At 37.6% G+C, this 19,251-nt stretch overlaps 1 protein-coding gene across 7 annotated transcripts in view; it reads right to left on the reverse strand.

Moving 5' to 3' along the window:
- Positions 1-19,251, reverse strand: part of LOC127413504 (regulating synaptic membrane exocytosis protein 1-like) — a 118,750-nt gene that overhangs the window by 60,281 nt on the left and 39,218 nt on the right. For all 7 annotated transcript variants that reach the window (XM_051650690.1, XM_051650692.1, XM_051650691.1 and 4 more), the window contains exon 3: positions 16,305-16,518. In XM_051650690.1, coding sequence (XP_051506650.1) covers positions 16,305-16,518 — 214 coding nt within the window. The remainder of the gene's footprint in view (positions 1-16,304; positions 16,519-19,251) is intronic.

Consider the following 19,251-nt stretch of genomic DNA (forward strand, 5'->3'; position numbering starts at 1 on the left):
TAATTGAAACAAATGACAATAAAATGCAAAGTAATCTCTTCAGTAATCAAAATACCTTTTGAATGTAACTGTATTCTAATTACCAATGATTTAAATTGTAACTGTAGTGGATTTCAGTTACTAATATTTTGTATTTTAAATACGTAATCCCGTTACATGTATTCTGTTACTCCCCAAACCTGGTAATAGACAACAGACTTTGTGCCTCCTTCTATGAATCGAAGTTAGCAAACACTACCCCCCCCCCCCCCCCCCAGCCCCCGCCACATGTATCGCGTGAATAATGTTAAAATAAATAATGCTGAGCATTCTCAATTAAATTTTAATCTATCCGGTGTGCAAAAGCAAGTAGTACATGTTGTTCTCCGATTATATGCTGGGACCGGTTTAGTGTCTAACCCATTTTTCAGTACACCAATTTAGCTCAGTTTCCCCCGTAATTTATGCTGCTGAATGAACCGTGAATATTTTCAACTTGAGTTTTGCCTCTGCCTCCATGACCAAGGGTCTCAGGGCACGTGTAATATAACTCAATGTACAATAAAAAATAGGTCTACACACGAGCCTGACGGGCTTGCTGTGTGACGAAGGGTGAGCCCCCATTCAGTGAACGAAATTGGACCATATAAATGTATCCATTTCTCCCTTTTGCCCTTCGGTCAGTATCGGGATGAGTTTGCCGTTGTACACGCCTCGAACACCCGGCAACCAGAATATGGTTCAGTTTCCCCCCGCAGCTTGCTCTTGGGAGAGAACATTAAAAAAATGCTTCCTGAATTCAGCCTCCCCTTGGTCATGGAGACACTCTCCCTCTGAGTCTGCTCGCAACCCCGCCCCCACTCGCTCAGGTTCTCCTGCAACATGGAGAGAGGCACAGCGCTGTCACAATGCTGAAGAAGAACTGGGGCCGGCTGCACCAGCTGTGCGTAAGTTAAAACTTAGCCTAGTTGTGGCATAAATGGGCACTAAGTCACAATTTATGCACTACTAAATATTTGAGCGTTGCACCATTAAATTTAGGTAGGACATAACCCTACGTATAAACTAAATATTTACGGAAGCCTTCAACCAGGAATAACGGAAAGAATAATAAAGCAGAATATTTTATGACATCAATGAGCTCATGTTTTGCATGACAGGCATCAATCATTTCGACATACAGTATGATGTTGACATTTACACTCGTTTACATTTACGAGAGAGAGAAAAAAAAACATACTTTTAAGCAGCTCTTCAGCATGAAACCGTTCTAACGGTGCAGTTTTCAGGATGCGTCGCCCGGTGTCAAGTTTCAATACATTCAAAATATATATAGGATATTAAAATGAATAAATATCTATTTTTCCAGCCTGTTGTATTAATATTTACTTATCACCCCTTATTTATTTTAGATACAGTTCCTATATATTGTTATGTACACAGGGCAAATATACTATTTATCAAATCTACTTTAAGTATCGTATTATAATGGGAATATCATTTATTACAGCTGACAGTTACATGAGCAAAAAAGGTTTGAACATCAACCGTAACAAGATAAAACTAAAATGCATGGCTTTTTACCACTTCTGTGTACAAAATTGAAGGCTGTTTATTGGATCAATACAGGTAAACGTCATATTATGCGACTTACGCATTACGGAGAGCTTACGACCTATTAGTTAAGTCTTGCCTTAAGAACAGGTGGTGCAACCAAATTAAGCACTGACTTAGTTACAAACTAACTAGTAGTTACTAAGCCCTTAGTGTGAACTTTACGTCCCAACTTACGTGAGATTTTACTGCACAGCTGGTGCAACCTTATCCTGGTAAAAAAAAAAACATTTTGTGATCGTGCCTGAACAGTCAAATACATTTCAAAATTCTGCCAAAATGCCCGTCTTTGTGAGGTGTTCATGTAATCACAGAGAGTGATGTTTAAAGTGAACGTAAATTTAAAAAAAAAAAACATTGGGGGGAAGTTGATTTGTATCGAAATGTATGACTTGTAAGTATAAATGTAACCTAACAGATCTGCTGCTGTCTAGAGTATCCTTAATATTAATCAAACAATAACAAGAAAACGACAAAACCACTCACTGCTCTTGGCTGGATAAGTTTACTAGTATAACTCTAGTATAAAAGTATTAATATATTATTCATACAGGAAAGACCAGTAGTAGCTTTATGTCAAATTCATTCTGAATGTATAATTGAATACTTGATACTGTAATTTTAATTTTTAATTTGTATTTTTTTTTTCTATAGTGTTTTTCATTATTATTTTTTACTATTCATTGCTTTTCTTTTGTTATTTTATTACTGACTGTTTACTACTCTTAAATAATAACTTGAGAACTTAATTCTTTTATAATTAACAAATTAGTTAGTGTTAGGCTATTATTTGTTGTGGTATTGAAGCTTATATAAAAAATCATCACATTTCACTTAAGACTACTGACATTTTGGTATTGTGATAAATGTATATATTGGGTATGGTAGATCTTGCTGCAATAACATGATGGAAAAGTAGATCTCATAGAACTGTGAGCACCCCTGCTGTAAATTATGGTAATGGAGGCTTTCCTTTATTTGACTACCGTGTGTACTTCGTGCTGCTGCTGCAACTCTGTCTGCAAAGCCTTCACAGCCTGAAAAGCCTTCTGCCCCGAAACAAAGTGTGTTGCAAGCTTCATTTACCATCTCACATGTGGCTTTGACTTACAACTGAACTTTTAGCTGACTTTGTAGAAAATACTGAGATATATATCGTATATCGCCATTCAGTCTAAAAATAAAGAGATATGATTTTTGGTCCATATCGCCCAGCCCTACCCCCAGTGTTCACACACTCTTCCCCGTTCAAAATACTAGGGAAAAGTTTTATTCTGTTAGCATCCCTGCTTTAAATGCATTTCAGGGCGCTCATAATTTATGCCTGAATACAATAAAGGCAGAAACATTATTAAATCCCATTCAACCAGCCACAGTAGTAGAGGCGCAAAGGCCCCCCTCAGCTGTGCCGCTGGTTGTGGGACAGTCATCAAAAGTAAGCCAAGCGCACCATGGTTACATGTCGCGCTACAGGCAAGAGCCATGCATAAATTTCTCTGTCTGCCCATCTAGCGGATTTGCAGCAGTTGCAGGGTGTTTCGCATGGTTATGTCATTCAATTCAGTATTCAATGGGGTTGTTCCAACAGACGTCTCTGTTCAGGAAGCCCCATTTTTGATTCGGGAAATTCACTCACTCTTAGAAAAGGTACAATAGAGGAGATTCCCCCTTTTCAGAGAGAATGCAGCTTTTTTTTTTTCGGTGATTCAAAGGTTGTGGTAAGACCTCATTTGGGCTATTTGCCCAAGGTTATTTCTACGTCGTTTCGCTCGCAGACCATTCATTTTCAGGCTTTCTCTCCTCCCCCATTTGAGTTGGAGGAACATGAAAGGTTACATATGTTTTGTCCAGTTCGGGTGCTGCGAGTTTATGTTGATGGTACAGTGGCGTAAGTCAGAACAGTTGTTTGTGTGCTTTGGTGGCCACAACAAATGTGCTTCGGTCCAAGCAAAGACTGTCTCATTGGCTTATTGATGCAATTTCAAGTGCTTATTAAGCACACAGTTTACCTTCGCCTTCGGGTATTCGAGCCCATTCTATGAGGAGCATGGCATCCTCATGGGCTTTGGCTAGAGGTGCGTCCTTGGAGGACATTTGTATGGCGGCAGGGTGGTCCTCTCCGCATACATTTGTTCGATTTTATAATCTGGACGAGGGATTGACTTCTGCTTCCCAGGTTCTCTCTGTTGGAACAATATGGAGTAAATTAATAATTAATTTTTTAATCAGACGCTTTAGCTCGCTTGTGCGCCACTATATGCTTGCCACACAGGCTTAGACAGTTGGCAGCTACTGTTTGCATGGCGTGAATATATTCATTCCCATAGCGATCATACGCAGCTCGAGTTCTCTGAAAGGGAACACCTTGGTTCCCTGAGGGGAACGAGACGCTGTGTAGCTGGCCATACTCTCTAGAAGCTGCATAGGCTCGTGCCTTTTGCTGAAAATCTGACTCGATGGTGCGAAAGCCAGAGCTTTTAAGGAGCCCGTGACGTATTTCCCTAGGGGGCGTACTTAAGCGCCATCAGCCAATAAATTGGCATGATTGTATAAGGGCTTCAGACCACGTGACACTCGGACGGGGTGCTATAGCGATCATACGCAGCATCTTGTTCCCCTCAGGGAATCAAGGTTATTTTTTAGCTTTTTGTGAATTGTCGAGACACTGGGACACACCTTGTGAAATGGGGGACTGTCTGGTCACCATACTACAAATGCAAGTGTATTTATACACTATCCAATTTATAAACGAAACTGGTGATTACAATCAATGTAGAAGCAGGAAACGGTCAACAAGACTTAAAAAGATTTCTAAATAGAAGACAAACATAATTAACACAAATGAGTGACAGAGATATATTAAATAACAGTGTCTTCAGTTACATTAGCAGATTATCAACAGAAAATGAACTTCTCCCATCGGTATGTGTGTGTGCTTTGTTTGTGGGCATGTGTGTTATCTAGTACAAGCATGTCCTGGATTACACAGGAGCACTCATCCCTCTCCACGCTTTCAATGCAAGATTAAGAGAATGTAACAGACAGTATTTTTCAGTTATCTCCTCAAAAGATATTTCTATTAATTCAAAAATGGGATATCGTTGTACACAGCAGGGGAAAACCAATGCTAAATGCAAAATAATAAAAAGCAAATTTTAGAAGAATATCTCAGCTCTGTAGGTCCATACAATGCATGTGATTGGTTTTCAAAAGTTGAAGCTCCAAAAAGCACATATAGGCAGCATAAAAGTAAGCCATACTTCTGAAGTGGTATATTCCAAGTCTTCTAAAGCGATCTAATTGGTTTTGGGTGAGAACAGACCAAAATGTAACTTTTTTACTGTGCATCTTTCTATTGCAGTCTCTAGGCATGATCACAATTTAAAACTTTGGCCATAGAAAATGAACCAAACAAGAAGTTACCAAACATAATGACAAAACCAACAATAAAAATGCTGTAAATAAACTTGTAAACAGTGAAATCATGCAAGCTCATTAATTATTCAAGCCTGGTTCACGCCAGGAACACCAACTTCGAAAAGTTACGTAAAATTGGCTTATTTTATTTACCTGTGAAATTTACTCAAATTAGCAAATAAATATGACAAAGTTTGCTATTTGAGGATTGATATGTGATGATGCATCGTAAAGATAACACAATCATAAAAAATATTTAATTATTAAATATTACTAGAATAATAATTTGTATATGTTTGAATTGAGTTCAAATGTATAATTTACGTAATATTTTCAAGTTCATGCTTAATCTAAATTATTTTATGTAAAAAGTAGTTGATCTTTTCTACTCTACTATATTTACTTCACCACAAATATTTTTTTTCAGTGTGTATAATCAAATCATGCATATTAAGAATAAATAAACAGGCTTTAAACTTTTAAAAAGGAGAAAATGCTTCCCTTATCTTTTGTTGTTAATGTGAACATATTCCTATATATTTTAAACATATTTTTTTAAAAGTACTTTTCATTAATTTAGGGGTAAACTTTTTTAATTGAGGTAAAGATAACTGAGTTTACATTTAAATATGTAAAATCTGGGTCCTGAAGACAAAAGCTCTTCGCTGTGAATTTACATATTGTTTTTTTTAAAAAGGGGAATCAGCAAGTCAGCACAAGCTCTTCTCCATTCAGCAACCCACAATCTGTCCATCACATCTCACTGAAACAATACTTCTAAACTTCAAACTCAGTAAAGAATCTGACGCATCACATGTTCTTACGGATTCTCTTTCCAAACCACTAACCACTGAGAACACTCAATGGAACTGCACTTTTAAGAGACTGAAGACAAACCATGGAATGAGATCTTGATATCCTTCAAATCAAGTAAATGCTAAAATAACTGCTGAGTGTCTGCAATAAAAAATAAAACAAAAAAACAAGCCATCATCTCATTCTGACAGGCTGTGCTTGACTCCTAGCATTTGTAAGCCTGTCATTCATCACCAAACTCCGCCCCTTCCTCCATCTTATTACTGTAATATAATTTAATTTCCATCACTCTGCGAGACACGGACAGGCAGGGTCATCCGCTGGTGTCAGGTCCACGCAAACAGGGTGGATAAATGGAGCCTCGAGTTCTGTAAGTGGAAGAAAAGGGAGAACGCTGTTCACTTCCGACAGCTTGATGAATTGGGGCGGCAACAGGCAGAGTTAGACCCATAATTCAGCATGTTATAAATCCTGGATAAGGATGAAAGACTGCCACAAAAAGCATTACTGTCCATTCTGTCTAATGAGCCAGTACATCAGTGCCTGGAGATGCTCACCCACCAGCCCCCTCACAAAACACTCATTCACCCGTCCAATGTACACAGACCATTCCAATTGTTAAATACTGGATCGATATTGTAAATAATTTATTATAGCTCCCTGCTGATGTTACAAAACTGACTCTTACTCTTTCGTCACTGAGACATACATCTCATGCTAGACAAGCCATCTGCGGATCAATAGTGTGATAAGTTTAGCTTTGCTCCCTCTCCAAACATTGGACTTTCTCTGAATTAAACAGATTGATGAGGTCTATGAATACACGGCCTCATGTGCATTTCATCGACACATTATTCGTCCCTGCAGAGCTGGCCTCAAGTCCAAATCCCCATAAGCACTGGATCTGTGTCTCGTATTTTCACTACATATAAATTCCTGCATGAGGAAATAGCTTTAAAAACACCTTTCCCACCATTTTGGTAGATTGTGTATTGTATAGGGATGTGCAAAGCAACATATTTACACAGTGAACAAGTCAAAAAGCTTGAATGACTAGGTATAGTAGTCCACGAACCAGTCTAAAAGCTAAAGTGAGTTACATCTGTGCCACTACCATCACCAAAAAGAACTGTTAAAATAATCACTTTTTTCCAAATTCCAGACAACTCATCTTTCATTGGTTGCAAAAACAGATAGTCCCACCCTAAACTCATATCATTGGTCGAGCCAATATTGTTTTTGTGTAGGGCTGGTCGAAATGCTCAAACAAACCGAGAAATGTTTTGAGAGTGCCATAGAGTCACAGTATTACACTTTTAGGGAAAATCAACCTAAAAAATGGTTTACTTATAGTTGACTCTGCATATTAAAAAATTATTAAAGCAATATCACACAAGCAAGAGTGCTGTACGGCCCTACATCAGCACAGCTGAGATTAGGCCTCAGAATATTGAAAAAACTAAGGACTGTCACAAAAAAATAAATAAATAAAAAAAAATGCATTTGTGCGTGGAACTACTTTCTTACGCCATGGACCAGAATCTGCAGTTGCTAGTTCAAAAGATGTGCTCAAGCTTCTGTTACTAATTCAAAAATGTCACTTCAGTACTACTAACGACGGCTTGGGCTGTTTCTAACAAGTTATTGGAGAAACAAGAATATGTGTGTGTGTTTGAGAGCGAGAGAGATTGAGCTCCTGCAATTACTTGCGTCTGTCGCAACTCCCAAACTGTAGTGTTTGTCCACTTGCTGAAGACAATGGGAATTTTGGTCAAATACATTCTATTTTCTCTGTGTTAAAAATAGCCGTTCAAGCAGGGGTCTCCCCTGAGTATTTCATGATAGCCGATGCGCAAGAAACATTCACTATAGAAAGCATTCTCTCCTCCGCTATGTTGATTATACACGGAAAATCAGGTATCAGGTAAGTGCCATGAGTATGTGTGATTACTCCGTTAGATGTGTCTGTGATAAACCTTAATGCTGAAGCTGTTCCCAGGTGTAATAGTAATCCGAGCAATCATGGAGTGAGAGATAATGATGATGACTTCAAAGAAACTGCTTGCTGACTGAGGAGTGCTGACTCAATGCTTGTCAAACTTAACTAAACTCATAGTTAAAAAATTTATTTTGTCCCCACCTGCTGGCTAAAACCTTTAATGTCATAGAGAAAAATGAAAAGACACTCATCTAGCTGCTTTTAACATATCTTTGCTGCTCTTACACTTTAGTTTAGAATGCCACAGACAAAAGTGGAATGCAACAGTGAAGCATCCAAGTGCTGATGGTGTGAGACATCAATACACATGGAACTCTCGTCCAATCAGATTCAAGAATCAGAACTAACTGTTGTATAAAATATAATAATATTTTTTTTTTTTTTTTTTTTTTTTAAATCAACTAAATCTTAAGTAAAAATTATACACATGGGCTTTAAGGAAGCCCTTTATAATAAGGCTGATTTCAGGTTCACCTTCTTGTATTCAAAAACAGCTAGATTAACTGTCTACAACAGAATGGAAAAGCAGAATGCAAGGGTCACAAGGCACTTTTTAAAATTAGAATATTTTTAACTTGACAAGCTGTCTTAAATATGCAAAATTTGTGGCAAGGTGCTTAAAAAAAACAGAGTGAGATCCAATGCATTGCCCCAAGGGATCCGGTTGAATGTGTATGGTTGTAGTGACTGTGTGTTAAAAGGGGGATTTAAAGATGCAAATGTTCTGAGAGGATTTTACCATGCAAACTGTTTAACAGTTAAAATATATCAAAATTAAAAATATATACAAGAAAAAAATCGAGATAAACTAGTCAAACTCACAAATGGACCAGTCAGCCATCATGACCCATTTCTAGTACTGTGAGACTGCAGAGACAGAGACACAAGTCCTAGTCAATTAAACAGCCACAAACCAGATGCAAAGGAAGAAGAGAAAGATCAATACTAATCATCTCATGGTGTCGCTTTGGGGAAGTGGGGAGAGGAATGACACATTGCTTGTGTTTTCCAGTAACATTTAAATTCTGGTGTAAAAATGCACAGTGCAAAAGCACAGCCCAGCTGACCATAGTCTAAAATGGATCCTTGGATAAGCAAGAAAGAGCGAGAGAACAAGAGATTGAGAGAGTGAGAGTGAGAGAGGAAGAGAGGAGACAAGTGTACAGCCTAGGGAAATGAATCTGACTTCAAAAACAGCAGCAGTCAGAGAGAAACGCTTGGCTAAAGAAGAAAACACAGATATTACCAAGAGGCTTGATAATCATTGGGATAATGAGCTCTGGATCGCATTTACAGGGATCTTTGTACAGCACTGAAGTGTATGGCACTGTTCTGATTAACGAATGCAGCTCCCTGGGAGAAGGTACAGTGCACATACATTGCAAAGTCTTTGTAACAATCTGCACAGTAAAGCAACCCAAGCAAGACAGACATCCATTAGCATATTCACAGGTCGATTAACTAAGATCCCAAATAAAGGGTACTAATTTGCTTGTGCAATCTAAGAAATTGTGTGTGCGCCACTAGGGTGTTTTGCAGGTGATTTACTAAGAATAATTGTGCAAATTGGTCATACACGCCCATATCTACAGGAGGCTTGTGCTTTTTATTTCATTTTATTATTTGCATTTAGCATTGTTTTTCTCTGCTGTCCACAATCCTATCAGAACAGACCTGTGATCCATTTTTGGGTCGTGACCCACCAGTTGAAAACCACTTTATTAAGGAAGACCCACAGAAACTCATAAAATAGATTTTGTGCTCTTTTTTTCCCCATACATTACATGCTATATCAAGTTTGCATGTTTTTACACAAAACCTTTGTTAATTCAGATAATAAAGAGTTCAGTAAATCGGTGAGCCATGACTTTAACCTGAACTTGTGTGGTGTAGCACTTGTACTGTACCACACATGCCCATTTAGAGAAAAAAAAAAAGGTGCACTCAGTAACTCTTTGTTTGTGTCAACTTGGACTTACAGTGACACCTAGTGGATGCAGCATCATTCAAAATCAAGTTTTCAGTTACAGATGCCATTGTAGAAATCCACTATTCACAGTCAGCCATGATTAATTTGATCCAAGAGTGAAAGTGTCCAATAAAAAGATGGCCGAGTAGTATTCAGCTGGTCATGTGATTTTTAAAATGGCATTCCCCATGAGGGCGCCCCTCCCCCATGTAGAATAAAACAGCTTTTATAAGGTTACTGATATATGACTAGAGTCCTCATCTCATAATTGCAATTAATTTCTTTAGGAGTAAAACTTTTTTAATGGGGAAAAAATTACTGAGTGCACCTTTAAAAGAAGCATCACTTTCACAAAATGTACAATCAAGCAAACATGGAGCAAAAAAAAACAAAAAAAAAAACAAAAAACAACAAGAGCAAAATAGTGTACAGTAGTGTTTAGTTCACTCCTACACTACAAAACCTAAAACGCCCACTGAAACAAGTGAGCTCTTCATTAACAGATCAGTTTGACCATGAGGAACCAGCCCATTCTCAGATGAAGAGTTTGTATATGTGAATATGAGAGAAGCAAGTGAATGAACATTTTCATGTCAGCGTTTACACTGCACAGTCACATAAAGAGAATATAAAATGCTAACCACTTTGTCCTCCTTCTCCAGCATCATAGGAGCAGCATGGTGAGAGAGAGAGAGAGAGAGAGAGAGAGGGACAGTGGGTGGAAGAGGAGAAAAAGAAGAGACAGAGAGATGTATAAAAATTATAATCACATATACGAAAATAAGAAATCATTTTGATGTACAGTTGCACGCTGGAATAAAAGACAAAAATACAAGCACAAATATCAGCTCTCAGACTGCCAGAAGCTGCACCAAAAGTTAAGTTAAAACTGTATTGTCTAGTTGTGGAAAAAAAAAAAAAAAAGTTCTAGGAAAATTTCACATTAGACATCATTCTGGATTTGAAAATTTCTTCTCTAATCTTTAAAGACAGATCATGCAAATGTGTAAATTTGCAGGTATGTTGCCACCCACAGGGCAAAGCAGAGAGGTGCAGCCACAGAGATTTAAAATGAGATTTTCATTGAATAATTCCCAGAGGAAATAAAGGTAGTTAGGGGTCAACGAAAACAAGAAGCCTACATTAGATTCACCATTAGAGTCACCATCCTAAGAATACTCACAGATGCTTAAACGTTAAAGGGATAGTTCACCCAAAAATGAAAATGATTTACTCACCCTCATGCCATTCCAGATGTGTTTGACTTTTTTCTTCTGCAGAACACAAATTAAGATTTAGAAGAATATTTCCATACAATGCAAGTGAATGGGTGCCAATATTTTGAGACTCCAAAATACACATAAACGGAGCATAAAAGTAATCCATATGACTCCAGTGGTTAAACCCATGTGTTCAGACACAATATGATAGGTGTGGGTGAGAAACAGATCAATATTTAAGTAATTTTTTGTCATAAACTATCCTCCCTGCCCATTAGGGGGTGATATGCAAGAAGGATGTGAATCACCAAAAACAGAAGAAGGAGAAAGAGAAAGTGAACATGGAAATTGACTGAGCAGGGAGGAGAAATTATAATAAAAAAGGACTTAAATATTGTTGTTTCTCACCCACACTGATCATATCACTTTAGAATATATGGATTTAACCACCAGAGTCGTCTGGGGTACTTTTATTTTGCCCTTATGAGGATTTTGGAGCTTCAACATTTTGGCACCCATTCACTTACATTGTATGGACCAAAAGAGCTGAGATATTCTTCTAAATATCTTTGTGTTCAGCAGAAGAAAGAAAGTCATATACATCTGGGATGGCATGAGGGTGAGTAAATGGGTGATCTAACCCTTTAATGTCCAGTAACTAGAGACACACCATACATTGAAAAAATAAATAAATGCACACTAAATCCGGATGTAAACTGTATGATTTTTTTCTTCTTTTATTTTCTTTATGATTGTTGCTGTTTTGACAGGAGTGTTCTAACATTCTCATTTTGAAAACTCTCATTTTAAATGGTACCATACAAACCCAGGAAAGCCCTTTCACTAATTATATGTAGTGTCTGGAATCTGTCGTGCTGTGCCCCTATTGGTTCTTCATTAGATGTTTTATGAGCAGTAACACAGCAGGACTGTGACCTGTAATTTCTACCAGAAATCCATCAAATGCTAAAATTCATCGCACAGGCAGTTAATTGGCTGTCTGGGAGCATGTCACACTAAGCGATTCAAGTCCAATTTAGACCTATGATTAAATAATCTTTTAGGATCCCCAAATCATGGCAAAAATTGTACAGTGTGCATCCAGCTGAGCACACATAAAAGTGTTGTAAAAGATAGGGTGGGGTGTTACGATTTTAGTAACAGGTGCATTGAACTTCCTCAAGTCTATTCAATCTACACCAACTGGTCTCAGGCTACTCATTGCAATGGATCTATTAAGTGTATTTCATTGCTGTTAGCTACTGTTTCCAGTCTACCAGATTGAGTAGGTGTATCTCTCTATGTTTAACCTACAGGCATCCAGCGACTCCATTATCAAGCCTGCCACTTTCATTAATAGCACACGCCAAAGGGCTTGGAGAAACAACATGCGCTCATTTCAGCAAAGCTAACCTCAAGGCAGCACCCATGTTGCAGCAACCAACAGAGACTTTTCTTTCATCACATCACATCAGGGACTTCTGGTGCCTTCTCACCCACAGACAAGAACACCTTTCCACACACATCAAACACTGGGCCCTTCTGAGCTACACACATTCACAGGGGAGACCCAAGTCTAAACCACAGGTTCCAAAATTAACACTCGCCAAGAGACTAATTCAAGTCAATTGCTTTGGTGAATAAATACTCAGGAATAATGTACAGTCAGCTGGGCATTATTGCAAAATAAACCCCAACCTTGATGTGAATCCTGCTTATTACATGGCTACTTACCAAATGAAAGGACCTGTAATATTGATTTGACTGAGTTGAAAAAGAGACTGTGGAGGGATACGACTCGAGAGATGTGAAATGAGGACAGTTGTGTTAAAAATCAGTTGCTTGGGACAATGGTCAATTATAAAAAAAGTTACCACAGTATACCGCGATTGACCAATCAGAATCAAGTATTCTAGAAATCAGTGTAACATACAGTTACATGGGTTTAATCGCAATATAAGAATGATAATGTGGCCCTAACTAATGTAAGAAAATCAAATGAAGTAACACATTTCTCAGAGAAAACTCTGTACCTAATAATAAAAAAATATATATATTTTGCAATTTGTGATAGGGACAAAAAAATCTTTTAATGAAATAATGCAAAATAGTTTTATGTCCGGTAGGAAATATTTACGACCTGTAAATCTGCTCAGTTAACTCACCAATATCAGGTGCGGAAAATGTTACTTTTGGACCCTGTTTCCAGCACAATGACCTGGTTTCATTGTGTAGCTATAAAAACCTAAAAATGTACAACAAAAGCCCAGGGGTGATATAACCGTAAATAAATCTGTGTAGTGTATATTGTTATGAATTACATTTACCCCCATTTCCACTTCCCTCACTTCACCTCCTAATCTACTGCCTCTGTCTGTGACCTCTGTGAAGTTGGCAACTCATATAATTAAATCATTACCAAATCTATACCATTCGTTTGTGCTGCGTTTGTGCTGATTTGTGCCGCAAAACTGAACATTTGTGCTGGTTCAGTGTTTGAGATATTAAACATAATTTTTTTTGACTGTGTGACATCAATTTCCAACCCATGAGGTCCAAATCGCTCCAAAACCAGTGCCGTTCGTTTGTGCTCGATTTGTGCCATTAAAAGAAACACTGTATCTATTACCCTGAATTCCTTTATATAACAATTTGAATTTGGTAGCAGTAGCGTCACTCTCCACACCATGTCATCCAAATTGCATCAAACCGGTGTAGTTTGTTTGTGCTTGATTTGTTCCGGTTTGTGCCGTTAAAAGAAACATCATAACGTTTTCCTTTTGTTGTATTTAACAAGATAGCTTATGGGAGCCATGAAATCACACAGGCTAAACCCCATGTCAATCACTCTCACCTGTCTCCATCGTTTGTGCTCTCTTCTGGTTTGTGCCGTGTTTGGTATCATTGAAGCATTCATTTTTAGGCAAAGATGAATTTTTCACCCCATCAAACTCCAAATGCAAAGAAAAAAAAAAATGAGGTGCTGCAAATTATGAGTTGATTATAGGCTATATGTGAGACTGCTGAACAAAGCTGTACATAATATTTATATAGGCTAATTATTCAGAATTTTTTTCCGCAAGTAAATAGACGCTGTATTCAGCTCTGAATTTGCTTTTATTCGTTTTAATTTAGCTAGAAGCTGGCGCGACTTGTTGACCGTGTTAGTGTAATTGCATAGTCCTATATATTAGCTAATATTCAAAATATTTGTTTGAAATTTCAGCGCAATGTTTGAAAACACGTTAGGTGCCGTTCACATGCTGGAATGCATTGTTGTTGTTGCACTAAAATTACTCGCAGCACCACAAAAGAGCAAAACGTAGGTGTCTCGACTCGAGACGTACGTTTAACAGTTTAGGTTCTTTTTAACATGACATGGCATCTAAAAACACGAACAAGCCGTCAAAGACATCTATCTAGCGTACGTTAACATTAAAATAAATTATAAAACAGCGCGGAAGGACACAAAAATGTGCTCAATGTGAACGGCTCCTCAGTGTAAGACTAACTCTTTAGAAAAGTTTGATCACACTTGCCTATCCTTTATTATATGTTACTGCACATTTTTAGAGTATAAAGTCATCAAAACTAAGAAGTAAGACAAAAGTATGGAAATTATGCGGTGAGCAAAACAAATTAAATCAGAAACATCTTATATTTGAATGTCTTCAGTGTAGCCTTTTGTCTATTCCAGCTCTGCACATTCTGTTCATTTTCTCAGTCAATTTCAAGTGCATCCTGGGATGCTTTTTAAACAGTATTGAATGATTTCATATGCTGGACACTTGTTGGCTACTTTAAAAAAATAAAATTAAAAAATACTATTAAGCAAATAAATAAAAGGTTTGTATAGACATCTATAATTAGGCACAATTTATTTTTTAGTACAGAAATAATCCTAAACATTTGACCATAAGCCTATAGATCAAAAGGTTTTAAGATTATGAGAAACAAACTTAGTCAGTGTCATTTGGCCGGGTAGTAAAGGCTACATATATTTTATATTTATATGTTCTATATGTTATTTACTAACTTTTACTATTTTTATTTTTATTATATTGTAGCTTGCTATGTTTTGCTAATACTGTAGATAAATCTAGAATAAGAGTTTCAAGTTTTAAAAATTTTTAAGCTTAAAGTAACCATTTAAAGTGATTTTAATAAGGACAATTTAGAAATTTTACCAAACAATTAGGTCAAATTAGCTTCAGAAAACTGAAAGGTGAGTAGTTTTCATCCCTGGTTTAAATATCAGACCAAATCTGATATTTCTTGACAGAGAAAGAGAGATGTGTTTGAGTTTTATGGGGTGAAAAATTAAATCTTTGCCCAAAAATGAATGCTTCAATGATTACAAACACGGCACAAACCAGAAGTGAGCACAAACGATGGAGACAGGTGAGAGTGATTGACATGGGGTTCAGCCAGCGTGATTTCACAGCTCCCAAAAACTATCTTGTTTAATACAAAGAAAGGAAAACATTATGATGTTTCTTTTAACGGCACAAATCAGCACAAACCGAGCACAAACGAACAACACCGGTTCGGAGCGATTTAGACCACATGGGGTGGAGAGTGATGTCACTGCTACCGAATTCAAATTCTTATTTCTAAGGAACTCAGGGTAATAGATACAGTGTTAGATACAGGTAATACAGTGTTTCTTTTAATGGCACAAATCAGCACAAATGAAGCACAAACGAATGACCCTGGTTTGGAGTGTTATAGACCACACTGGGTGGAAAGTGACATCACACAGCCAAAAAAATAATTTCTAATATCTCAAACACCGAACCAGCACAAACGTTCATTTTTGCGGCACAAATCAGCACAAACGAACGGTACAGATTTGGTAACGATTTAATTATATGGGGTGACAACTTCACGGAGGTCCGTCAGTGAGCTAATTCTACCCTTCTGTTGACTCCCTACACTGCACTCATTATGACTGAACACTAATTAGCTCTGGACTTAGTGGAGGGAATAGAAAGCAAAGGTAAATATCACACTCCAGGAGGTGGGCCACCATTTCAGGAGTTTCCCTTTGCGTGGCATGGCTGCCCCTGTGGAGCCTCAGCACCGACTTGGGCATCCCAGTGTGGGAGTGCAGTGACCCCCTGGTGACCAACAGCATCATCTCCTCTGACTAATGCCCAATTAACCTTTCTCTCATCCACCCATCACTCTGCGACAGGCTCGCTCTTCTCTCCCTGTCCCTGCTTAAATGTCTGCAGATCAGAGGTTGAAGAAGTATGGAAAACAGAGAGGGTATGTAGGTGTTACTCACATTATTAGAACGCAGAGAGACCCTTCCCCCACACCGGGCACAGAACTTCGTCTGGCAGTAGGAGCACAGGTTTCCGCAGCCATCAGCAAACTTGGTCTTGTGGCAAATGCCACAAGTGGGGGCGTCATCCTTGTGTTGGCCCTGCTGCCTTTGCTGGGGCTCTTGCCCGATCTGCCTCACCTGCTCCTTGTAGTTGGAAAACTGCTGGTGCACACTGGACATGAGAGGAAGAGGACAAAAACACACAACTGAATCTCATTCTTTAGATCTGAAAAGAAACAGGGCTTCTTCAAGCAAGAACACCATTAAATTGCTGATACAACCAAAGCCGTAACCACTACGGCTGGGTATTGGTACAGATTTCCCTTGCTGATTTGATTCCAATTCACAAGCTCTCTATTTGATTCCATTCGTCTCCAATTCATGGGTATATTTAAGTTATAATGTCCATTTTGCTTACATATTAATGAAATTCTCTCTCAGCTAATGCTGTTAATTATTCAGGAGACATTCTAACTAGGTATATTATGAAAATCTATATTTTGCAAATTACATTTTATCATTAGTTTTTCATCATTTTCTTCACATTTTAGTTTTTTTAAATGTTCAAATCAATGTATTTCATCAATAAATATGATACCTTGAAATTGCAATATATTATAATGCATACATATTTTTTGTTACATATATATTGTTTACATGCATAATTTGTACTTTTTAAAAGTATTTACTTTTGATATGTAGAACACATGCTAAAATGCTACTGTCTCTTTAAGACTGCCGGCAGTTCAGGTAACTTTTTTGTGTTTTGGTTTAGCGCATATTAACAAGAGTGGAGTCGAATGGCTTTTTTACTGCATTCGTGCTATGTGTGATTAGAATAAATTTATTTATTTATTTATTTATTTATTTTTGATTAACAACTCACAGTAAAGAACAAAAAGTGTATTTTGGCTGCGTCCACATTAATCTGGATAAATTTGAAAACGCTCTCCGTCCACACTGTCATTTTCAAATGTTTTCAAAAAGTTGCTCGTCCACACTGAAACGTATGAAAATGCTTAAGTCCCCTTACTGCGCATGTGAAAAATCATCGTTCCATGTATGTTCTAAAACGTAATTATCCTGGTGTTCCGCCACCGGACAACTATTACGAGTAAACTAAAGTAGATATCTGGCACAAAAACGGTGCTACAACATGGGCCGCCATCTTGATTGTTTTGGGTGAATGGATCACATGCTGCATCACATGACAACAAATACATCACCGTTTTTTTAGATATATCCGTTTTCCCAGTCCACACTACAACGCAAAGATGGCGTTTTCAAATGTATCCACTTGGGAAAGCGTTTTTTTAAAAGCTTAGTTTTCCCTTAAAAACATTGTCTCAGTGTGGACAGAAGGCCGAAACATAGAGAAAAATATGCATTTTCAAACAAAAATGCATTTCATCACTGACAAATTGTTTGCATGGATTTCATGTTTCAACACACATTACCAGAGAACGAGTCAAACCAAACTTTTACACTTAACCCGCAGTGAAAGGTGCTTTTTCGTCACTATAGACCCTATTCACACTAGCTCCATCTTTGATTTTTAATGGGAATGACAATGAGGCTGTGAGGGACAGACTTACCATCTCTTCAATGGCACGGTATAACGGTATAAAGCTGTACAAAGCTCCTAGATCACATCTGGTTTTCCACAACTCATGTTGTCTGGAGTTCTTTGTATACTGAATGTTCTTGGACAGATATTTTATCGATGTTTTGTCCGTGGAATGATCCAAAAACACTTTAAACTGCAGTACAGCCCCTTGAAGAGACTGTACGTCTATCCCTCACAGCCTCATTGTCATTCCCATTAAAAATCAAAGATGGCGCTAGCGTCTATAGGCTACTACTCAATCACTGGTGAGTGAAATCTGAAAATGTGCCAGCCAGTGGCTAAACACAGCCAATTTAAAAAAAAAAAAATGGTTGTATATGCAAGTGATTCACTTGCATTGAAGGTTGCCGCAATAATCGGTTTTGGGATTTAAGAATCGAGATCGTTCAAATGAAGATTGTGATGCATCAGAAAATAAATATTTTGACCCAGCCCTAGTAGCCACCATAAAGATTGAGGGGTACAGGTTTCCCCAATATTCAGATTAACAGACGATAAATATGGGTTATTCAGTATCTGATTCTTAAATGTTTACATTTCATTGCCCTAATCTTAGGTTACTACCATAGCTACAACATCATGTATCACTGGTCAAAGTTCACAGCAGGTAAACTTGAGCTATTTTTAAGAATTCATCTCACAGAACAGAAACAAACCAACACCAACTTTTTACTTTTAGTGTCAGCATGATGAAAACCCTGATCAAACTTTAAAAAAATGTGTTGACTGAGATAGTATTTTGCAGTAATCTATTGTAGCAGTTAACTGTGATTCTGAAACTAATTAAAGGCTGTTGGCTTCATTAAGCTGATGATATCATGATAAACTCAAAGGATAATGGGGATGCAAAAATCTAAAGTGAAAAATCTATAGAGAACACTAAACTCACGTCAAAATGTAACCTCATCTCAATACCAAATCTCACATTTTAGACTTTCTATTTCTCTCGCTCTCTCTCTAATTACATCTCCATCAGGGAGGGTCATCTCAGACATTCATTTACACAAGTATAAAGATTACTTGAAGTTGGACAACGAAAAAAGATAATCCAAACAAAAGAGTGACTGATTAACAAATAGCAAATAGGTACAAATATCCCACACGTTTGAATATAAGATTTACCCCTGCCCTGCCTAATAAACAGCACTGAAGACTCATGCATGAATCTGTCCATAGCTTTACTTACGCTAAAGGGATCTTCCTCACAGCCTCCTCTGCCATGATGATATCATATGACGTATATTAAAATAAGCAACCTACATAGAGTTAAGAGAATAT

This window comes from Myxocyprinus asiaticus, chromosome 23 (genome assembly GCF_019703515.2).
Source record: "Myxocyprinus asiaticus isolate MX2 ecotype Aquarium Trade chromosome 23, UBuf_Myxa_2, whole genome shotgun sequence".
In the NCBI taxonomy this organism is placed as follows: domain Eukaryota; kingdom Metazoa; phylum Chordata; class Actinopteri; order Cypriniformes; family Catostomidae; genus Myxocyprinus; species Myxocyprinus asiaticus.